At 35.5% G+C, this 25,559-nt stretch overlaps 2 protein-coding genes across 3 annotated transcripts in view; one reads left to right on the forward strand and one right to left on the reverse strand.

Moving 5' to 3' along the window:
* Positions 1-25,559, reverse strand: part of LOC119069183 (odorant receptor 94b-like) — a 416,993-nt gene that overhangs the window by 380,276 nt on the left and 11,158 nt on the right. The window lies entirely within an intron of this gene.
* Positions 9,163-23,795, forward strand: LOC119069071 (monocarboxylate transporter 10). Of its 2 annotated transcripts, XM_037172952.1 has the most exons (5): positions 9,163-10,032; positions 19,540-20,541; positions 20,604-20,735; positions 20,818-20,901; positions 23,730-23,792. In XM_037172952.1, exons 1-5 carry the CDS (start codon positions 9,759-9,761, stop codon positions 23,762-23,764), a joined length of 1,527 nt encoding a protein of 508 aa, XP_037028847.1. In that variant the 5' UTR covers positions 9,163-9,758; the 3' UTR covers positions 23,765-23,792. The 2 variants fall into 2 exon arrangements, with proteins under 2 accessions (XP_037028847.1, XP_037028856.1); XM_037172961.1 differs by lacking the exon at positions 20,818-20,901 and having other exon boundaries at positions 9,178-10,032; positions 23,730-23,795.

The following is a 25,559-nucleotide window of genomic DNA, read 5'->3' on the forward strand; positions in this document are numbered from 1 at the left end:
AGATTTCATCAAGTCAAACCTGACCTGTTACAAGCTTTATAACGGCAACAATGAATCATTTAAATGAATAATGGAGCGACGGTTATTCGTACTATACACGTGAATTTTTTGTATTTTGTATGCGTCCAGAGTGTTTGCTTTTCACTCACAAATTCTTTATAAAGATATGAACACCCCTCAAACAACGAAAAGCCGCTCACAAAAATTTATCTTCTTAAATCAATATTTTTGTTACGAAGGTCACGCAATCACAATAAGTTTGAACAAAACCTTTCCGAAATTTTTCCGTTTGACTCATTCGCATATTAGTCAAATATTGATGACTTTGTAGAGGCATGGCGTTTTATTAATAAAATATTTTTCCTTCTGTTACGCATAGTTCATGAGCCTTTGACCTAGTTTTTCTTTTCGTCCACATGTTTGATTTAACGGCAAAAAAAAATTTTTTTGTGATTAAAATCAGTGTACAATGTACATGTACATTGTGAACAGAAATATGAATATCGAGTGAAATCGAGTTTTGTTCTCTTTAGGGAGAAGGATCACCAGATCGTGGTAAAGAAATCGACCATCACAATTTTATAGGCCTTTGTGGGTTTAAAAACGTTTCAATTTTGATGTTAAGATTGAATTCTTTCATGAGTTTTCGTTATTTATCACTGAAGGTATAACATGCAATAACGACCAACACAATTTTCAGTGCTGTCAGTAAATTTACATCGATAAGTCGATCAATGGTTATTTGTGTACCTGTTTTGGACGATTGATTTTAGGCAATTTCGCGGATTGTAGGCCGAACGAAGTGATAATAATATTTTCATGCTTCGGGGCCGAAAATGAGGGCAATTTTTCGAATTTTCTCGGGTTTTCGGCCCTCTGCATGAAAACTTACATGTGCACCTGTTTGGGACGGTTTATTTCAGGCACTTTCGCTTGTAAGCCTCTCTTCGTTCGGCCTACAATCCACGAAATTGCCTAAAATCAATCGTCCAAAACAGGTACACAAATAACCATTGTCGAGTTATCGATAATTTCAATTTACTGGCAGCACTGAAAATGTGGACACGCATAACTCTTAAAACGTATTTCCAAAATAAGAGGCCAAATATCCGTTTATACAATCCTTTGTCTGTTCTTGGAGTGCGTTGATTTATAACAGAAAGTAACTACATTGGAGTTTTACACTGTATCACCCGTAGTTTAGTTTCCTCAACTTTTCGTATGTAAAAGAGTCCACTGCCACAATGTAAGCATTCGTAGTTATGTAACACGCGATAAAGAGCCGTTTAAATATTTTATAACGCGTGGGTTAATGTAATTCAAGTCTGTTAATAGTTTATTATATATAGTGTGATGTAGCCATAATACACGACTAAGTCTTATCAGTTACGCAAAACTCTAACTCTGGCCTGTATGGTCGATTAACTATGAATATAAAGAATAAAGACTGGAAGCATGACATTCCAAAATTGCGTTTTTGATTAATGCACCTAATTTCATAATCGGTTCGGTTAGAGTGTGTTCGCGACAACTTTATCGATTTGATAAAACCAAGTAAAACATTCAATGTCAATGTTAGTAATTGTAAAGTGCCACTAACCTACATTACTATCACGATTATGTACAAATTGAGTGCACAATTTCTATTTTTTAAATTCTAAAACTTGTTGACTGATAACACAATGATCAGTTGACGGAAAAATCGAAATTTTCTTATACGGTACGAAGAGATTACAAAATAGCATAATCTGTACTTGAGCTGTACCTACAGCACGTATTTCTTTCATACATATAGTGAGGTAATATTTGAAAAAAATATCACAAAACTTTCAAAATGAAAAGCCTATCTAATCTCTTGAAATGGACATGTTTGACAACACTGAGGCAATTTTAATATTTCGCATGACTGTGTTGTCAAACAGACCCTTTTCAAAGGACCAGTAGACGTCTTGTTCCTTTGAAAGTGATTTGTTTGGCAACACTGAGGTAAATTTAACATTTTCTAAAAGAGGCTTTCACCTTACTGACTGAATTACATTACCAACGAACAATTACATGTAACACAAAGAGACGTTATCGGTAGAAGCAACCTAATAACCGATCCAATCAGATGTCATTATTGTGGACAACCACCTCATGAAATGAATTATTTGTGTTGCGGTTGAGTCTCGAACCCACAACCAGCAATTCAATAATTCAACGTGATGGGTTTACTTACACACTGCGCTATTGAGCTGTTTTCGCATATGTCAGTACTGACGCTGCAGTATTGCCAAACAGGTCACTTTTAAAGGACTAGACGTTTAGTTTAGGACTAGGCACACGGAATTTTGAAAATCGACACAATTTCTGTTTTGTGGTTTACTGATTTTTTGTGAATTTTGCGTGTATTTTAATATGGGACAAGTGGGTTGACCTGTAGAGGCGCCACATTTTTTTCATAGTAAGTCATTCTCTGCGGCTTATTTTCATGTGAACCAACTTGTCACCATATGAAAGTGGCAGTGACAGCAGTGATTCTTCTTCTTCCTCCTCTTATCTGTATTAACAGACAATGAGAGAAACGTCGTCTGCCGTCTGCCGCGCTAGACTGCACAGAGAATAGAGTAACGTACAACAACAACAAACAGAGCGTTGGGCTCTTCCCTTACCCAATGGTTCACGTTAAGTGAGGGTACAGAATGTACTAAAATATGGAAAAACTCTCCTATGGAGAAATCAAAAACTCAAAGAAAACACAGAAACAGAAATTGTGTCGGTTTTCAAAATTCCGTGCGTGTATGTAGTAGAAAAGTAGAGAGGAACTTGTCTGGCAACACTGATGTAAATCTTACATTACGCATGTCAGTGTTGCCAAACTTTCAAAGGACTTTCGATAAGCGTTTCCATCGTAGTAATAAAATCTATTACTTCTTTTGGTTGTAACATACATCGAGCTACAGCCACAGTTCATCGCTTATAGCAAATTAAAGCGTACGATTATGTCGTTAGACCCGTACGAAGTACTGGGGTCTTATAGGTTTACGCATACGTTTGTAACACGTCGAATTGGACTCCCTGAGTAAGGGGAAACCTATTGTGGTTGTCTAGAGATGCCAAATCCGCGAAAAAAAAAATGTCCGTCTGTCTGTCCGTCTGTCCGTCTGTCTGTCTGCACGATAACTTGAGTAAAACGCATCCGATTTTGAAAATTCTTTTTTTTTTCCGTTTGGTAATGTCAAAAGACAGGCTTAGTTCGAAGATGAGTGATGGCTGTGGCCCAATAAGTGCTTTACGGTTTTTCGAAGATATCTCCGGACATTTAAACGTTAACCTTGTAAGTGATACGTCAAATAAAAGGTATTTACAATACCGATCGACAAAAAAAAAGTTTATGGAAATCGGATGACCGACTCGTGAGTTAGACCCCTTGGTGTGGAACAGGCACAGGGCGGCAAGCAGTTTTTGCTTGTAGGTCGGCCACATTTGAACATATTTCGTCTGTTTTAGCTTTATTAGATAGGTATTGACCGTACCAATCAGGGAAAAAAAAGTTCATGAAATTATGTTCTCCGGAGCAGGAGCTAGGTCTCTTGAAGTGAGCTCTTATCTGGCTACTCGGAAGTACAGTGAACGTGGTGTATTTTGAGAATATCTCGAGTAAATTTTGACCGAATTTCATGAATTTTTTTTTGTTTGAAAGGTATTAACGAATGTAAAGCGTCGGTACTATTTCCGGTCTCCTAACAAAATGGCTGCCGGCGGCCATATTGGATTTTAGTAAAAACGATATAAAGTGGGAAAATTTGTACTTAGATAGTTTCTGTTAACATGGAAATAATTAGTTATGTGTGTGGGGTTTCAGGGATTCCATATATGGACATCTATATATACCTATATACAGCTATATTGAGCTATATACAGGCATATAGAGCTATATAATAGCATATATTTATCTGTGAAATGTTTATTTATAGTGAAATATAGTTAAATATAGCGGTACATAGCTGTTTAAATAGGAATTTTTGAAATTTGACTTCGTACGGGGCTGTCTATATTGCCTCCGGCAATTTAGTTGTATATGATAACAAGGAAAAGAGTGGATAATGTAACTGATTTTAAAGGGAGAATAGTTTTTCAGCAGAGGAGAAAATGAAATAAGAGAAATGAAGAGTTTCACATTAAAGGCTCTTGATACGAATAGGTGTTTCGTAGGGGTAGGGTAATCTCGCACACCACACAAATTCATGGTGTGCGAGATTCACCTCTAACTGGTGAATCTCGCACAGTCATGACTTTTCGTTACATGTCGTAAAAGGACGCATACTATGATCGCGTGTGCGAGATTCCCCGACACCAACACACGGGTCGGCGTTAGCTATGTTTTTGGTTTGGTAAACGCGATTGATTCTTTACTTATAAAGGACATGTGCTTAGACTAACTCCCTGAGTTAATGATCCTGATATCGGTTGACAGCACATATTTTCCCCGACACACATCCTGCTTATTTCCAAACACATTTTCTTTCAGAGCTATAACAATCAACGTCCTGTCGCTACTTTAGAATACCACCGGTTAATACATAACAGTAGTGAAATATGAAATTGCTAACTACAATTTCCGCTAATAGTATGCAATTTAATTTAATAATTTATCAGTGGCAAAAGAGATTCATTCTGTCGACAAAACTGTTAGCATAATATATAGAAATGTATCGATTAAAGGTAAGGCAATAAACGGATACGACATTAATTATGTTGTTCAGAGGACTTTTTTGTCCACTTCTGTAATGTGCTGTATACGTTAGTATGTATGTGTGTATAGTAGGGCAACTATGGAGTTCATTGAAAGTTTGTATCGAATTACAACAGCAAAACATGTTGTTTTCCATTCAATATAAGTTAAATAAAGGGTAGGTCGATTATACCAAATAAATTATGTGCTTTTTTGACGTCGCCAACAACAAGCCAACAAGTGTAAGACAATTGGAAAAACCTTGGACGTCACATGCACATAAATAATATTCGAAAAGAAATTTTCTCTTTGTACGATTTCATCTGTCGATTTTAATAAACGAGAAGAATGGTGTGTGGCAGGAATCACTCAATATAGACAATTCATATTTCAACCGAATAATTAAAACAATTTGTATTAATGTCACAGTGAATTTTCCGATAATTTATCAGCAACGACTTTCTTTCTTAATTACATCTCCGAAGACTAAGTCATTCAACTCAGAACATTGTGCCAGTTGATTTGCCAGTGGCGGATTCAATGCTTTCTCTTAACTCAAAATACTGGTTATTAAGTAGCAGTAAATACTCTATGAAAACAGTGTATGTCTACGCCCGTGCCACCATGACCATAGCCAATAGCAACCATTAAAAAACAGTATAAAACAACCGTTCATACAACAACATATTTCTCAAGAGTTTCGACCTGTTGATCCTTACCTGTTCCTGAGAAAAATGATTCCTAGATAATTACTACTCGTGTTGAAAATGTACATTTTTGCTTGGAAAAGAATCCTCCAATCAGAGTTATGTGTCCTCGATAAGTATCTTTCTCTATGTTCCATACGAATCTTCAAGAATAACGAATCCACGTTTATTTCACACAGTGATTACTTGACTTGACACATGCAAATTACAATAAAATGAGAAATTGAACTAGCGAGGAATTAGTAGAATAGGGATCAATTATGTGATATGAGCTTGAGTGGTTTTATGCAACTGCACAAGTTAAAGTAACAGTTTCCAAACTTGATGGCTCAGAAAACCCTTTTGTCAGTTCACAAAATTGCTCCAGAATTAAGGAATTACTTCCACTGCATTCAATGTAGTCTCATTTAGTCGCAGTCCATATAATTGTAATAAAATCTTTCCGGATGAGACAGCGATAATAGTACATTACGTTTCTTGTTCCAAATTTTTATTGTAACGAGTCCTACCCGAAGGGGAGGGTAGTACTTCCACTCATCAAATATTTGTAACCACGAACGTACTGTGCTTTGCGTGATTGGGCAATGTAAATACATATTGCATATGACCGAAGCGCCTCTGTTTAAGTAAACATTGATAACATTTTGCATAACGAGAGCAAAACTCTTGCGTTTTTATCTGTTGCATGTAACGTGGTAACAATTCCATTATCTCCGCAGCATTCCTATTTTTTGCTCATTTGACACAATTATGTATATTAGTAGTAGCGGTGCTTGACTGTTTGAATGTTGTTTAAAAAAGCAATGTTTACTGTTTACATGGTGCATTTTGCTGAAGCTTTGCTTATAGTAGATCCTAGTCACATGATTGAAGTATAAGTGCAAGTTGTTCTTAACCTTTCATTGGGGAGCAAGCATATCATAATTTGTCGAGTCTAATGTTTTCTTGTTCTATATTGTTTTAACAGATTGTTGATTCATTAAATAGTCTCATTTAGTTTTAATGTTTTAATGCAGACGGTTAAGAAACAACAATGTTTGCGGTTAATTGACACTTTGTGTGTAAGCTGGCAACACTATTAGCAAAGATTATGATGACGCCATCGTCATACTTATAATCTGAAGTCTCAATAAAAAAGTTTCTCGTCGAAAGTAGCATGTCTGATCATTCGTTCCAACAACGCACTTCAAGCATGAGTGGTACTCTAAATAGGGTATTGAATTTAGTCATAATTGTATAATTGTAAAATTCACGTAACCGGGTGGTCTTCGTTGCCTATTTTAATTGATTTGAATTAAGCTTTCGTCGGACCATTAAAGCAGGCAATCAACTAATAAACAAATTGAAAGTAAATTGATCCATTGGTTAGGAATATGCATTTATTGCATGCAATTTGCCATTCTACCATTCTCTTAATTGTTACCATCAGAATCAATTTCAAAGTTTATTAATCAATTTTTCAACTATTTTAATTGGAAAGACAATCTGCAATGTATTGCATCTGGCTGCTTGTTATGTTAGGAACGTAGTTCATACCTACAATCGTTTATAATCCCTTTTGTTTCCTATATTGCAGGGTGTTTATTCACTAGAACTATTGTTAAGTATTCTATTTTCAGAGACAAAGCTGCGACATGTCTACCTTTGTATTATACTTATCGTATTTCCATAAATATGTTCCGCATGTAACGTTAAAAGATTTTCGAATAGCGTAACTCCAACACTAGCCAGTAACCTGATACATCGAGGTAGAAGTATTGATATAGTTCGGAGAATTAAAACGGTGTTATGGTAAGAATGAATTACTGCTAGTACGTCATCACAATGTGCCAGTCAACAAACAGATTACCGTTTTTTTTTTTTGTACAAAATGTAAACTGATCGGGCAACACAACATAAAACACCTGTAATTACAAGACCGCAGATTTTTTTCAGGAATGTAATATATTCTTCAAAAACGTTCAGTGTGAATTGTACGTTCTATCGAATTTTCAAACGTTAATTCAAAAAATTTACAGAACGAAAAAAGTCTTTAAAAAAAAAAGATATTTGATGATAGACCGCAAAACCGCAAGCTATACATTGCAAGGATTTGTAATTTTATAGTCATTTGCAACTAGGGAGACACGTTTTTGTTGATACAAGGCGAAGCTGTGGCAAATAAACACGTGTGACTAGCTCGTGATCTCATGAGCAAGACTTGAGATTTATGTACCTGAATTTACAAACACAAACTTACGCCGTACATATGAACTACAAAACAAGAAGCACATTACAGCCCTATAAGGGCAATTAGTTATTTATATGACTAGGAATAAAAAGATGAAAAGTAAAGTTTTCGTGTGAATTTTGTTGATCCGAGGCGAAGCCGAGGCCAATAGATACACTAAAACAAGACTTTTTATTTTTATTCCGAGTTAGGTTACGGATTTAACATGCTAAGGGCGTCGAAAGTGGAGCTCGAAACATGAAAAGCACGGTTTTCGTAACATGAATCATGTAAAATAATGAAAGTCGATTACATCACGATTTGAAATTTTTTATTGTTTGTAACCTTATATTTTCACTTACCTTAGGCTTGAATTGCAGCCTACACACTTAAAAATAAAACCAAGCACGTAATCTACTATTAACCCAAGCATGGTTTAAAGACATTTGTGCTATTTACCGATGCAGAACTGACATGCTCATATTCTAAGATAAGGTTACAGAACAAACATAACAGTTATTTTCAATGAAAGTAAGCAATACGCGCGCAACTGTGTGCCTTTGTCGAACACAATATACTACGCGCTCCGTTTCTTATCAAGGAATTTGAAATTATTAATTCTAATTCTATTTTAATCGCCATCGTGAAATATGAACCTATACATACCAAATTATGAATAATTGTCAGCACGATGTGACCTTTGTGCTTAAACAATTTTTTTCTTCTCTTCCTAAAAGATAATGCTGAATCTGCGTCATACTTTTGACACATGCCCCGGAATTTATACTCGTCCCTCTTCATTACCAGTTCACTGTAAAGTGGTAAAAAAACGATGACTAAAAAGTGGAAGTGTAGTGTGCAGGTCCGTTACAGTAACTTAATAATTTGGTTCTTTGAGCCTAAGAGGATATGCGGTTATATGATCAACTATGATGAGTGATAATTCAAAAATCAATTCCTCAATTAATACTTGGACATTAGTGCAGTGCTACAAATTCGATGTTGTACCAAACCATCACCACAAACTAAATATTCCGGTTCAATCCCTGTATCAACTTTTTTGATATTGTAACTTTTACCAACTCTATTTGGATCGATGAGCGAAGAGTGATTGAAGGGAAACGGAAACAAGAAGTCGTTTCGTGATTTACATTTTGAGTGAGTCAGTTTTCTCAAAAGTTCGTGAATGTGATTCGCTTTATACTCTTTTGGTATGCTAATGAGAAAATTCAAACACAACACCGCAGTTAATCACACGAATTTCATGAACAGAACTGTTTGTAGATTTTAAAAAAGTAAAAGGAAATATGATATCCCTCACAACGATACTATAGACAAAAGCCTGACTTAGCACATTTTCGTTTCGCTACAATCATTGCAATAATATCAAACTTTACGTAGTGAAAAACTTGCAGAGAGAGAGAGAGAGAGAATGTCGTCATCATAATATGCCGGCAGACTCTCTTTGTCGTCTCATTCTCTCGCGCTCTCACTTAACATTATCGAAATCTTTGATATCAACAGACTAGCGCAATATGAAATAGTTTAAAAACACACTATGCAATAGTCAACCGAAAACCGTCAGAAAGTCATGTTCATTATAAATATAGAACACAGCACATTAGATGGTAAATTTAGTCGCCGAATGATTGGCGGATCATCAACTCGAATATATTAGTGAAAAATTGTAAAGTTTTTTTTTGTGTGGTTGATGCAATATATTAATTTACTTTTGATAAAAAGCCATCACAATCAACGGTATTTATGAGACGAAAAATGTTTAACGTGTCCTCGCACATTTCAATGTGTTATCTCAACGAAACGAACCTTTTTAATGAATGATATTACACATAAGTACCGTACATAATGCGATAAAAAAGTGGCAAAAAATTTTTCATTATTTTTTTTGGTAAATTGTCTAAAAACATTGCTTGCATCAACATTTTTGTGATTGTGTTCAGAAATAAACCGAAAGTGCATTTATCAGTAATTAATTAGAAAAATTTAAGACTCATTATTTGAACAATAGTTGTGCTCTATCACAAAACAGTGTGGAGTGTTTTTTTGCGAACGTTATGCGTGTACTTATCTTTTACTGATACATGACAAAAGCAAAATTCTTGTTATTATGGCCGATGCAAATCTATTAAACTCTAGTGATAATACAACCAATGATGTGTCCATTGTGAAAAATGAAGCAGCCAATAAATTGTCCACACGTGCAAAGGATCAAAAATACGGTGAACCGCCCGATGGCGGTACACGAGCGATATTGGTGATGTTGAGCGCGTTTCTGTGCAACAGCATTCTGTTCGGCATCATCAATACATGGGGCACCATTTACATAAAATTACAGCAGCAACTTGAAAACCACGGGGATACAGAAGCGTCCAGTAAAGCATGTATGTACCATTTACGATCCATACCGGACAATGAATGGAATAATTTTTTTTTTTCGCTTTGTTATCAATTTTTATACGTTTTGATGTGCTATTGTTGGATCGAGTAAATTAACCTCGAGTTTAGTAGTCTATTCGAGTTGAACGCATGTATTGATGTGATTGTAATGGATTTAGTAGATAATAGGCGATAATAATACACTTCAATATGATATTGCGTACACGAATTAGTGTGTATTATAGTGTGTAAACAGTCAATGTTATCGATAATCCTTTTTATTAATAAATACGTCGCGTTGGTGCAAACATATGGAAAGTGTGAGGTCAACTAATTTTTGGTGGGGGGAAAACGCAATATTTTGGTCTGGGAATTTCGTCATATCGAAGATCTATAGCATCAGCGCCACCATGTCACTTCTCGAGAGGTGCTTGAGGATGTTTTGGACAACTCTCGACAAGAGATATGTAGAAGAACTTGAAAATCTGTAGAGGCCACAGAGTTCGAAATAAATTAGAAAAACCTCAAAATTCATAAAGTTCTAAATTTGTCATTTTGGCGCCAAATTTAATACTTGTCATGCAAAAACTACACCCTGTACATAGACAATTGGCGCAATTAATTTGCGTGTAAGGAATAAACTTCAGCGTTCAAATTTACTTGTAGATGGAAAAATGTTTTTCACTTTTCACTAATCAGTGTTAGTTTGTCAAAGCTTTCGGCGTAATTACTGTGAAAACTACCCGATCTAGCATTTCCTTTGATAACTGAACGTGCAACTAGTAGATTTTGTGCATAACGGAACCCCAGTAACCTTTTGAAGTAGTTGAAGACAATTTTTATTTTACAACTTTTGCAGCTACTTCAGGCGGGTTAACCCAACAGTATTGAATCTTTTACTTCTATTATTTAAATATACTCAGCTCAGCAGACTGAGTTTGTAACTAACATAGCATAAGATAGAAAAAGATAGAGTGAGAGAGAGTGGAGTACAGAACGTTAGAACTCTTATGTTATTATCTCTTATATGGTATTTAGTTCTCGTAACTAACACAGGGCTCTTTCGATAGTGTTTTGCTATTGATCAATACCCTCTCTAGCAATCAAACTACTTTTATTAAGGTGGTGAAAGAATCATGTAGCCTTTGGAATTTACATGAACATCACAGCGTAATCACAGAGAATTTGACACAGAGAGCTGAGAGTTTGTTTGCTATAGAGAGTATTGCATTGATCGTTTCCTTCTCTAGGTTAAACTTTCATTTTGTTACATAAAAGATGACATTGGAAAGAGTTCATTGCTTACTTCTGTCGTAGTTCCCGATAACAGATAAAAAAGGCGTATGCAATAAAGCCTTGCAAATCTATGCAGGCGTATCAGTAAAGTCTTTGTTACGAAGTGATTTCATAGTTCAGTGCTACAAAGAACCCAGCATTTTATCAATGTTTATTTTTTCACTTTTATTATCTTGCACAGAAATAACATATGTAAATTGTTATCAACATTTCCTTATAATGGTTCAGAATTGCTATCGTAAACTGACTGAACGATCTATATTAGAACCGAAGCGGGATTCGTTCTAAACAAATCGTGACTGTATGTGCATCGAGGTTATTTGGCTTGACCAATATATGTTCCCATTTTTAAAAGCTACGATATCTGATTTGTGTCTTATCTAATTTTTACTGTTCGTTACAAATTTTGATTGATGGTAGCAAATAATGAGTTGATATATTGACAGGTTACTCAACGGTCTGTTGCCGACAAATTAAAATAGAAAACCAGCTATAAATGGCCTAATGATTTGGATGGATTTCGTTGACATAATGTTTTGTCGAAAATACTATCGATCAAAAGTAGTAAAAGATTTGATAATGTTGATATCCCCGACCTTTCACAGTAACCTTTGTTTTATGTGATTTCTTGAAAGATTAAATACGGAAAAGTTAAGTATATACAGACGACGTGGATGTTTGTGGCATTTCATTACGATTCAGTCTGTTAAAATATCGGCTAATGTTTCATGTAAAATCTACTACTTTTTTAGCTTTACTATACGTTTCTGAGTTTTGCTCGTTTTGCTATAGGTTTGTTCCAAGTAACTGTAAACACGAACTTTGACAACCCGAACAACGACAATTTCATCCATAGCAACGTCGCTTTCGTGATATTTCATGCAAATCGACCAACGTCGCCTACGCGATTTACACAGAGGTATTATTGAGGTTATGGTTATATGGATGAAATTTGACAATTCATATGGCCTTGGAACAAACCTATAGGATAATGATGTTTAGAAACTAAGAAGACATGTAATAGAGTTTTCTCATATTTTAGTACGTTCTGTCATAAAATTACTGCTGTCACTGCGCTTATTTTCATGTGAACCAAATGGTGACATTTGTTCTGTAATGACAAATGTGAAGTTGGTCCACATGAAAATAAAAGCTGCAGAGAATGAAGTATTATGAAAAAAAAAATGTGCCGACTCTCCAGGCCCACTCACTTGTCCCATATAGGATCGCTTATCGGTGTCATCGTCGATATGAAATGACAATGACCACGGCAGAGTAAAAGTAACCCAGGCAGGAGCGCTTGTTTTACTATGGACCTGAATTATCGCGTAGCCTTATTTATTTTGCGAATTAAATTTTTCAACTTATGTCAGTGTTCATTTGAGTTCATTTTACACGGTGTATTAGGTCCCTCATTTGACTTTTCAATAATGAACCGCTCTGCCAGGTTTAATTTTACTCTGCCGTGCAATGACTAACCGTTTCTTGAAGCACTCAAAGTTTTACTTATTGGATAACATTTTCAGAAAAACTCGCTGAACAAAATTGTCTTCTGAATACAATCTGTAGCACAATATATTGTAGCTCCACATTTTTATTTATGTTAGGTGATAATTGGCTAAATTACATTTCATGGCTCGTATAGTCTCTGTTGGGCAATTATACCCAAAATAACAACAAAATATATCATCGAATCTGACTGAAAATAACAGAAAAATGTATATGCCGAAAACCAGACTGTTTAATTGAAAATTAAACAATTTTTTCGATAAATTTATGCTAATCACACATTTGATTAATTGAACCCTCATTATGGCTCCAAATTTATTTTTAGACTGTTTTGTACTAAATTTGCATTGTTTTAGCGTAGCTTTATTTGACTTTATTTTGTGATATAAATATATCGGATCGCAGGTGCTACGTAATAATTGCTAATAAAGGCATTGGAGCATTATAATAGTCGAAGCAGTTCGTATAAATATTCTCCTTCGGAATATTTATGCAACTCCATTCCATACGCTTCAACAACTCGTAGCATTAAATTCCTATACGAATCAATGGGAATAGATTTGTTCCCTTGACTGAAAGTCAGAGGTCTTACGGATGATAAATACTCTAAAATGTTTGTCACACAATATTCACTACTATGATTGAAGATACATGAATAAATGCCCAAAAACTTTAAAATGTTTGTCACACTTGTTATGTAATTCCTTGATAACACGATAACTTGAGTAATCCTCAACGAATTTCCAAAAACTTTTCTTTTATATCGACGAGAAATACTATTCCTAAGGTTAAGTTCGAAGATGGGCTATGACGGACGGGTGGATCCCTGTGATATTGACAAAAGAATTTTTGTCTCGTCGCTTGAAAACGCCATAATTCTTAACGGATTTCTAAAAACTTATTTTTGTTCGACTAGGAATGAAATTCATTCGTTAATTGCAAGTCTCGGAGTAATAATCTAGGAGCTATTCCGAATTTTGTATGCGCAATTTATAAGAAATCAAGTTCTCATACGTTCGTAATTTTAAGAATTCGTTGACAGTCCCTCTGGGATTTTATACAGGCAACTGTCAAGTTACGAATATTTGGAGTTACGATCGCATGAGAATCGAGGCCAAGTTTTATGATATTTTTGTAACAATATCAAAAATTGATTGAGAAAATCGGTCAGTCAAGGAACCTGACCATCCTAAACGGTGGGGCCTAGTTAGTTTAACAAGGTACGAATTGTATCGAACCATAGTGAAATTGATACATTTCATAGCAACGATTCCATAAGCAAATAAGGATGAAAAACACGTATTATGTTGACGATGAACATAGTATAGTATTCATTCTGAGCCATCAATGAGAAAATCAAATAAATCAGAACTATGTTACGTAACTAAGTTATGGTAACTTTGGTATAGCATGCATCTAGATGAAAGAATACGGATGGCGTTGCGACAGATTAATTGTTTCGGTCCCATTGACTTCGATTCGTCCTTTAAGTGAATCAACGTTTTCCTTTGAAACGTGAGGTGTAAGGTGAAATTTTATTCACGGCAGCGAAACTTTACTTCAACTCACGTTTTTGGGTACCTTACTTCTCAAGGAAATGGAAATTCCAAAGCCTTCGAAAACATCACGAAAAATTACCATTTCCATCATTTGTCTCGCCGATAAGTACTATTTGATGCGATGATAGTGCATCAATTGGGAAGAATTTGAATCGGTTTTGCGCACCAACACACTTTCATCTTTTACTGTATTGAATTGCTGACCAATTGAACAAATAATGAAAATGACACTGCTTATGCAAAGTTTACCGATCTGAGGGCGACACAGAAGTCAGTAAACACCACGGCAGAGTAAAATAAACCAGGCATTGTGAAATCAGCGCTCCTGCCTGGTTAACTTTACTCTGTCGTGTAAACACACAAGAACCCAAATTACTCTTCGATGCGATGAGACAAATGTTGGAAATGGTACTTTTTGTATGAAGTTTACCGATACGAGGCAAAACTGAGATCGGTAGACACACAGAACGTCATTTCCATTTCCATATGTTTTATTGAAAAGTGATTTTGTTTCACTCGGTGTACCTTGTGTTTCGAGCTATATCAAAATCTTTCATTACTCAACCAATAAACTAAGATTAGGTTCTCTTTATTTTACGGCATGGCAACATGTCACTTCCCTTCCATTCTACCTCCTGATTTCATCTGCGGTTAATACGAAGCCTTGAAGTTCCGAAATGGTTTCCGCAAGTGATTGCAATAATACGACAGTGAGAATCTGTTTTTCCAATCATCTTGTCGCGATGAATGATGGACATTCATTATTGTTTCGCTAATGGTGCGACCAGATGGATATCATTCTATACTTTAACATTGAGTGGTGCTTGAGAAAATGACTGTTTAACCGCACCTGTCACTGAAGTCGCAGTATTTTCTATTTCATTTATTTATTTAATTTAATGTAACACAATCCGCGCTCACAAGGAAATCAAAACACATTTCAAATTAAATTGTGTGATAAATTCTTGCTTTCGGACTGTATAATCTATGCGGAATCTATATTATATGCAAATGACGAAATTGTCGCATTATCACAATGTATGGGTCGCATTTATTAATTTAACTTCAATTCATATTATTTGTTCAACATACCGATCAAGCTGTAATTTAATAACTGAAACTATTTAGTAAATGTGATTTGCATGATTAGATTCGCGTTAAAACGTACTCGTTTTGGTTTCTGAGATAAATTCAGTTTGCTTTTCTGCAACAGTGAGAAGTGAAACAATTAGAAATGTCTATGAATGTATATACGCTACATTTGAATAGATAAGCACGGGCTGATAGGAAGACGCAATCGCGATATTCATTAAAGCGTATAAACTGCCACAGCAAAACAAAAAATAGTAGTTTTCGATATGCAACTGCAATCCAGATCTAGCTGTTATATACTGCTTTAAACGACCCTAGAACGAGTGGACAGATTCGGTCTTCTAAATTCACTTGTACATCGTAAACCGAGTGATAAATGTTATCTAGGCACTAGATCTGATCCCGTAGGACGAGTGTTACAATACACATCGAGTTACATACATCGTTTATCTAAAAAAAAGTCTTACTTTTCGTCACTGAGTTGAGAAAATGGGGAATGGGGAAATTGTGAAATTATGTTAGTCATTGTCGCTTTGTACTTGGACACGGTACATGTAAAATAGAAACTCATTACAGTGAAAATAGGACGATAGCTCCACTACATCACTTCTCCGCGCTGTATTTATCTTTCGCAATTATTTCCTTACTTTTCTTCACTTTTACTACTGTTTGGAACGAGATACACAACAGCCACAACAATATTGCATCATTGGACTGACTCAGAAGATTGACCTTTTGCGCTCAAACAAACGTATTATTATCTATAAGCACTGTTGATAGCATAACTTGCAAGAAAGGGATTTTCTTTTCACATTGTTACGACAATAAAATGCGTTGTGAAACACATTAAAAAAAGATGGAAATGTTTTTGCCAGTTTTTTGAAAATATTATCTCTGGATGATTTACTGGCTACGCTTGACGTTGATGCAATTTTAAAATTATAAACACTCAGCGAAACAAGTATTGTTTACGTATCTAATAGTGCATCCAAATCGTAATGTGTAGTGTCTGATCAAAGCGCATCAAAATATATTCTTGTTTGTTTATTTTGCGTGATATGCAAATTTTATTCGTACTTCAGAGTATTATATATAAAATTAATAAACAAATGCTTACTTTGGCATTGAGCGCAACCAACACGCGTCTGTTTCGTTATGATTAAGCATCATTTTCATTTCAATTGCAAATCGTTTTTTTTTTGACGCATCAGGTGCGAAAAAAACGGCTTTGGCACCCCGTGGGAGCGGGAAATAGTTGTTTGTTTAAAAAGAAGACAAAATAAAAAAAAATGGAAAAAGTTCGAATTTTTCATTGTTCCGAACAATAGTTATTTGTTTGTTGAGTAAAGAGTAAAGTGTCACAATTTCGCTCGAGTTGGAATTTCATATTTCTCCCCTAAAGGTGAAAACATACAGTTTGTTAACCAAAGGCTTATGCAGAATCAGCAACAGCTGAACTTCATCAGCTGAACAACAAACATACTCTACCACGGCAGAGTAAAAGTAACCGTGGCAGGAGCGGTTCATTATTGAAACGTCAAATGAGGGACCTAATACACTGTATGAAAATGAACTCAAATGAACACTGACATAAGCTGAAAAATTTAATTTGCAAAAAACATGCGGCTACTAGATTATTCAGGTCCCTAGTCAAACAAGCGCTCCTGCCTGGGTTACTTTTACTCTGCCGTGACTCTACTTGTATAATTTATACATAGCTATAATACGATTTCCCGGTATCCTAAAAAAAATTTCAGAAATTTCCCGGTATCCTGTATACCACGGATACACATAATTTGCACATGCGAATATACAATCAAAACACATTTTAAACAACTACAGTCATACGTGTTACGTGCGCACATAGATGACCTTAACGTGTGTATGCACTGTATGTAGCTTGCCTTTGAATTATTATCGACGCAAAGGTATTGTCTTTGTCTATCAGCTGGAGATGGTCAGCTGTTGCTGATTCTGCATAAGCCTTTGATTTACAAACTGTAAACAAAGTGACAGCTCTAGTGAGAAAAGATATATTTTCTTCCCACGGGCGTGCTGATCTTTTCTCACTCGAAATGGCATTCCGATTGACAGCAAAACGTCACTGCCTTTTGAGTGGAGAAAGTAAGGTAAATGGATAGTAATAATCGAACGTTATTAGTTTTGGGTTGAGCGTTAAAAATAATTCCATTTACCAATATTTCCATCTAATTGGTACCAATTTGATGATAATAACGGTAGCGAGAATTAAAATATTTGTAAAAGGAAAAATTCCAATGGTCGTCGATCAAAAAATATTGGTCGAATATAATTTCCCTAAGGTAAATCACACGTATGAAAAACGTTTTTCATGGTTTCATCAATACGAATGACTTTCAACAAATCACTCTTTTTTAATTCGCACACACCACTAATACGAAAACGTCAACTTTGTAGGGATGGTAGACGTTCAAAATTATCGATAGTATCAATCGAAAGAAATTATCGATAATCGATTAATCATATCGTTATCGATAATTTGATAATTATCGATAATTATCAAAATATCGAAATTCGATAATTATCAGAATATCGATATTTTGATATTTATTTGAAAATCCATGATCATGTACCGATATATCGAAATATATCGATAAATATCGGATTTTCGGACCGAAATATCGATATATCGAATTATCGATATCTTGATAATTATCAAAATATCAATAATTATCGATTATCAATATATTTTTGATAATTTTCGATAAAAAAAGTCGATAATTATCGATAATCGATAATTATCGATAATCATTTTTATTATCGCCCATGCCTACAACTTTGCTTCTTTTGACGTTATGAGTCAAATTTTTCTTCTTTTGACAATAAGAGGACCTTTTTACGGGAGATGTTTTCATCACTTGATGTCAAACGAGCGAAGCGAAATTTCAAACTGGAATACAAATTAAATGGATATTGTCGACTCTTATTATCGTCGAAATGTAAAAATGTGTTATCATACATATATGGCTGATTCCAGCAGCTATACATTTTAGTTCTGTGAATTTTCTAAAATTCACAAGAGTTTCATCGGAATTCTTTTGTTGTTCTGTTGCAGATTTTCTGTAGAATTCCATTGAATTTTGTAAATTCTGCTGGAATTAGCCAGAAGGTAGAAAAGAGGGAACGATTAGAGAATAGATAGAGCTATCCACTGCAAATAAACAGTAGAAAATGATGATTACAAGCTATGCTTACCCACAATCAGTATTTCACATTTTCTGGCCTCGAGAGCACTGGAGTATATCTTATGAATGTACTGTACTCTTTTGATCTGTGTATTTTCACTCTTTGCTTTCATCTCCACATACGTCGAAATATGTCCATGCTTGGAATTTTTTATTTTGCCAAGTTGTAGGGCTACTGTATTCACACGAGGCAAAATATAAAGCTCCAAGAAATTGCGACAAGTATTTTCTTGCCTGCTTCATGCGAAAGTTGACTATTATAACACAGCAGTTTGCAGCCTGCGAAATGATCCATCATGCTAGGAATATTTTCGGCTGATTTTACGTGAATTCCTTTGTCGTAGTCAACCTTCGCACGTAAACCCGAATAGATTAATCCAATTGGATGCTGTTTGTTACGTTATTCATTTATTCGGAAGCAATCTTGTACTCAGTCGTGTGTTTTTGAGCCACTTCATTTGCATTCATAAAGGATATACAAACTCTACACTCGTCGGTAAAACAATGACGGATGCTTGTACCTTGTGCGTTTGCTATTATCACAATATTTATTACACTCATGTCATGATCTGCTAATCTGCTATTTTATTCACGAAGCCCCAGGGAGAAGAGTCTGGGTGCAGTGAATAAAATAATTTTTCCCACATGTTTGCGTTAGACAGTATCCAACGCCTCCAATTGGAGCTATACATATTTGCAGTTCTGCAGATATCAATCTATTATATAAACCAGAATTTGCATGATATCGTGGTCCTGTTGTAATTAAAATTATTTATAATCAATCAACAAACGTACGACAACAAATTTAATTTGTTTTTCCTTTTCTCAACAGCACTGGTCGGAAGCCTAACCGTTGGCACAACATTCCTACTTTCACCTGTTTCCAGTATTTTAACCGACAAAATTGGTCTGCGGAAAACTACATTAATTGGTGGTTTGCTGGCATCGAGCGGAATGTTCTTATCGTCATTCGTATTCCATAATGTCGAGGCACTATACTTTACCTACGGAATTATGTTCGGTTTCGGTGCGGCCCTAGCATACACTCCCACATTAGCCATATTGGGACACTATTTTAAACGATATTTGGGAGTTGTGAGCGGTTTTGTAACGTCCGGTTCCAGTGTTTTTACCGCAATTCTTCCATTTCTGCTACAGTGGCTGTTAACTAAAGGACTCAGCATTACATTTTGTGTTCAGGCGGTAATGTCAATATTTGTAGTTGCATGTGCACTCATTTATAAACCGCTTCAAGCACCACCGCCACCGCCGAAACGAAAACCCGGTGAGTCTGACACAAATGCCATGTTAAGATCATTGATAAACGTTGACATTTGGAAGAAGAAACGCTATATCATATGGGCATTTTCCATACCGGTGGCATTGATTGGCTATTTCGTTCCTTACACCCACATACCGAAATTTGTATCGATAACATATCCTGGCGAAAACGAAATCTATCCGATTATGTGCATTGGCATCACGAGTGGCATTGGCCGAATAATATTCGGCTTTATAGCTGACCTCAAGGGAGTGAATCGCATCTACTTGCAACAAATTTCATTTCTGCTGATGGGAGTACTTACAATGCTGATGCCGGTTGCAAACTCATTTGCGCAACTATTGGCCATTGCTTTATTGATGGGTGTCGTTGATGGATGCTTTATATCGTTGCTTGGACCGATCGCTTTTGATATATGTGGTCAGCGTGGAGCGACCCAGGCCATTGGTTTTTTGCTGGGACTTTGTTCGATTCCACTTACTGTTGGACCACCAATCGCTGGACTGTTGTACGATCAGACGAAATCGTATACTCTTGCATTTATGCTGGCGGGTTCGTGTCATTGTAGTACCACAAGCACCACACCACTCAGATTCTATATATATTTCCTTTAGGTATACCGCCGATTTGTGGGGCTGTAATGATGTGCTTAATTAGTTTCGTAAAGGATGAACCAACCGATGATGAAGAAGATGACATTGACAATCAACTTGAAATCGCACTTGCCAAACCGGCATGGATCGGAGGTAAGGGTTTCTCATTCAGATATATCCGTTTTGGACGGTTGATTTGAGTGTTTGGAGTTTATTTCATTTAACATTGAAACAGATGAAAAGGTGCATGTAAATGGTGGTGGTGCCGGTAATAATTCGTTCGATGCGTTGAATAGAAAAGCATCATTAGCCAGTACAGGTATTAATGCGAAATCAAATTTATTAACCAAAACAAATTTGTCGACTTTGGTGGTGGATTACAAACGTATGTTTAGCTTTGCAAACAGCACCAATACCGACTGCAAGCGTCGGTATGATTATTGTTATTTGTAGTTAATTAATGCTAATTCTTTTCCGTTTAACCTTTTAAATGTATAAGCTTTTAGTATGATGGCTTCATATTGTAGTTGAATTGCTTAATGCTTCCTTACGCACAGCTTGACTGAATTATGGAAATGTTCGAAAAGAGCATAGGAAACTGGGAACAATCAATGGAAAAGTGATGATTAAACTCAAGTTTCAAATTGTACTTAAAAAGTTCGCAAAAATTGCAAAAAAAACATGTCCGAAAATCACATGCTTAGTTTGAATTTGGGTCTGTTCTCTGAAAATAAAAAGCAAAAGTGAACAACATTCCCATATTAAACTATAGGTTTGTTCCAAGTAACTGCAAATACGAAATTTGACTGGCCGAACGAACACGATTTCATCCACAGAGCTCGCTTTTCATACAAATATTGATGAGGTTATGTCTCTATGGATGAAATTTGACAGTAGTTTGACAATTCGTATGGCCTTGGAACAGACCTATTGAGAGCTACAGGTTACTTACATCGTACGATATAAACGATTTTTGACAGGCCGAAAACAACCGACTGTCATCATCAGAGGCAAACATAACCGCAACTTGAACAAATTTGTTCGTTAAAACTTCAAAGTGAGTGTGAGTGGCTTCTTTGTGGATGACATTTTAAATGGCCTTGGAAGAAACCTACTGTCGAATGATTTGTAAGCAGCATTCTTTGTCAGTGAGAAACAGTTGCGTCAATAAAATCCCGTAAGAACTGGCAAGTTACGAATTCTTAAAGATACGAACGGCATGGGAATCTATGTCCTGAAAGGAAAGGAAAAGTTACTACACTCACAAAGACAATAAAATTTGAACGGTTCAGTGGAATTTCTTCAAGTACTCCACGTTAAAAAATCTTTCATACAAATGAATGAATGAACGAAACATTTAACGAAACTTAAGTGAGGTTACGTCTGAAAGTACAGTATCTTGAAGATGATATGTAGGAACAACTACAAAATTTTGATGACATTGCTCTCGTGACTGAGAGCCTTGCAGAGCCTTTACTAGCTTTGATAAACCAAAAATTCTTTTTAATCAAACCATTTCGGATTTACGAAAGAGGCTGAAACAAAATCAAATTACTCGGAGTCATGTGTATAGATGATGCAATAGATTCACGCTTGTGTTTCTCTAGCCCGTAGCCAATGCGGTTAGGTTCACGATCGCATCACTCAAGTTAGTTCTGTTGAACCAAAAAATATTAATTTGAATAAGTCAACGTTCTGAACGCACAGGTTAACGTACTCACGAAGGTAACTTGCAGCGGAAAGGTTCAGTAGCTTCTTCGGAAGTAAAAGGTTTAGGTACAACAAACGTCCTCTTCAAAGTAGACAGAATCTATAGAAAGTTTCTTTGGCACTTTGTTACATCAAAGATACTTGTCTGTATACATCAAGCTAGAGGTTCACGGCTCCTGTTAATATCTGATATGTTCAACGTGTATATTTTTCTAGCTAAATTCACACTTTAGTGGTTTCCTCTCCGTCCCGAAAAAACGAAGGTCTTTTATTAATGACGCCGAAATCCAAGACAAACATACAAATTTTGCGTGATTGATCTACTTTCATCGAATCGACGCCTTCATTACGAGCCTAAAAGTAAATTCGGTGAATAGTAAACCTGAACAGCGGAAAATGCATTTGCCGAAAACAAGTAAAATAAGGACCTAACTGTTAAAACTAGAGTTATAATAGCTATTTTCCTAACTTGTGCTGTAAGTGTAATGGAAATTTTGGATTCCACTTTAGGCACAAGTTAGAATCAAGTTTTTATGTACAGTAGTGAGATTCTGATTTTTACAAATGTCACTTTTATGCACGTAGTGCGTAAAGGTACATATGAAACCGTTATTTATGACATCGAGTGCAAAGTACATTATCAGGCTCTAGACGTATCACATACCGTGTGTCATAATACACATCATGAGTCTAATAAAGTACATTGCCCTGCGATTCATACGGCGATTTATGCAATAGAGGGATCTAAAGTTGCCAGTATATGAACATTATTCGAGTTGTATTTTCGTAGTACTTTGATCTCACTACTGTAGATTGTGAACGTAATATGGCGAATGAAACCTTTTACAAACGGTGAGCGGATCGGTACAATCGCCCAGTTTCAACAATACTTTAATAAGAGATCACTCCCTCGAGCCAAAACTCATAGCTTATTATCATCATCGTTTATACAAGGTTGTCAATTTAAGCTAATAATATTAAGATGTGAGTAGTCAGTTATGCTTTTATTGCTTTTCTTTAAGAATCGCTTTTATTGCAAATGCACTTTGAGATTAATGAAGCAAAAATAAACTTGGTGATGGATAACTTGATGCACGCTTCGCAGACGTTACTTTTATAATGTCAAAGTACAGTGACTCGTTTTACTTGAAATGATATATGAAAATATGTTTTTACTCACTGCACGCCCAGGAAATGTGTCATTACTTCATTGAGCGTTAAAACTCATTTTCCGGGGCTAAGTGAGTAAAAAGACTTTCGTAATTGTTTTGAACTTTATATTTTGCATTGTGGGTTGGCCTCGGCTCGGGATGCAACCCTAACACTTGGCGAAATAAAAAGTTACAAACAATAACGTACTGTATTGTTAAACGTTATTTGTGTGATAGGTTTCAAAGGATTGTTGGAAAAATTATTTTCTTGTTTCTCTCATTTCAGAGTCCCTTAACGAGAGAACAACAGAAAACATTTAACAAAAATGTAGCCAATAGTTATAAGACTGAAAAAAAAAATGTTTTACCGAAAGCGAAGCTTTTCTGTTAAATTATTTGTGTACAAAATAGTGAAAGGAAAGAATGAAAATGCGTAGGCTAAACTATATAAAATTTTTGCATTTTTGCACAGAAGGTGCCGTACCGTCTTTATTCGAGAACCAAATTATGATAAATTTAAGAAAAGAAAACTATTTTTTGTTAAATTCACATCCTACTATTTAACATTTCGACTTTGTTTTGTAAGATTCAATAGTTCATTAATGTGATCCGTTTGTAAATGTATACGCATCAAGATGAAGTCCTATATTTTGTTCGAGATGATAATGGGTGATAACGAGATGTCTTTTTTGTCTATTAAACTTGCTGTTAATCAAAATTTTATCCAACAGAAATTAAAATTGTATTTCAGTCTTACAATTGAAGAGCTTGGAGAATGTTTTTGTGAATTTTAAATAAAATTGAATGAAAGATTTGGATTTCTGTGTTTTACTTAAAAAAGTGTAAGAATCAACAAAACGATGGAATAGAATTTTTTCTATTGTAGAAGGAGTTAAGAGGCATCGGTGCTTTGCTGAAAAGCATACATTTGGGCATTTTTTTTATAAATACTGGATTTTAGTTTACTTTTGATGATATCTTTCCATCAGCCTTTTCGAAAAATGTACGACGGCAATTCCGACCACGAATGTGGTAGCTTTCAACAGAAAATATATTATATTTAATTGTAGCAGTTTGACCGGCTCTGAGAAACGTGAGCAGTTTATGAAAATTTCGTTAAACTGCTCATTTTTCTTAGAGCTGGTCAAACGACGAAGTTATTTCACAAGAAACGACGACGACGACAACTACTGCAAAAAATTGTGGCGCCTCTACAGCAGGGCCTTTTTTAGGGAAATAAAATAAATTCTCTAAAATTCCATAATTCCCTTGACTGGAATTGATGGAAATGTGATGAAAAAACGTTAATTGTTAAAATTTTGTGCCCTTTGTTAACACGATAACTTGAGTAAATCTCGTAAATCTCAACTGATTTTCAAAAACTTTTAATCGACGAAGTATTGACATCCTCAGGTCAAGTTCGAAAATGGGTGGTATCGGTTCAACTATCTGGTGGTAGTTCTCGAAAGAAACCTTTTCGACGAACAAGCTGATGTTGCTAACAGAATTTTTGTATCTATTTCAATAGTATTTTTCTTGTTATGTGTCTTTGCCTTTTATAAACAAAGTTTCGAAGATTTTCAGTGAAACTAAACAGAATTAAATCATCAATGAGCGATTTATTAGACCGTTCTAGTATGCATTTTTGTGGCCATCAACATACAAAATTACATTTCATAGAAATAAATCATTGCCAATAAAAGTACTATTGAGAAGCTCAGACAAACAGTCAAGGGATCTGACCCACCCAACAGGTGGGACCTAGAGGTGTGCACCGCCGATTTTACGCCGGCGCGCCACCGATTTTGTGCTAAATTTTCGTCGCGCCGCCGCCGAAAAATAATAGCTAACGCCGCCGCCACCGCCGATTGTATTTTCTTCGCTCCGAAATATTTATACGTTTATTGAAATTGAAGAGTGCAAAGTATGAGAGATCACATTGAAATTTGGAAATAAAATTTTTTGCTGTACACGCCCTAATGAGATTCGAACCCGAGACCTCTTGCGTATGAAGCAAGCGGTCAACGATCTGAACCACCGGACTTAGTTCGGCAAAAAATTTTATTTCCAAATTTCAATTTGATATCTCATACTTTGCACTCTTCAATTTCAAAAA

Source organism: Bradysia coprophila, chromosome II, assembly GCF_014529535.1.
Source record: "Bradysia coprophila strain Holo2 chromosome II, BU_Bcop_v1, whole genome shotgun sequence".
Taxonomy (NCBI): domain Eukaryota; kingdom Metazoa; phylum Arthropoda; class Insecta; order Diptera; family Sciaridae; genus Bradysia; species Bradysia coprophila.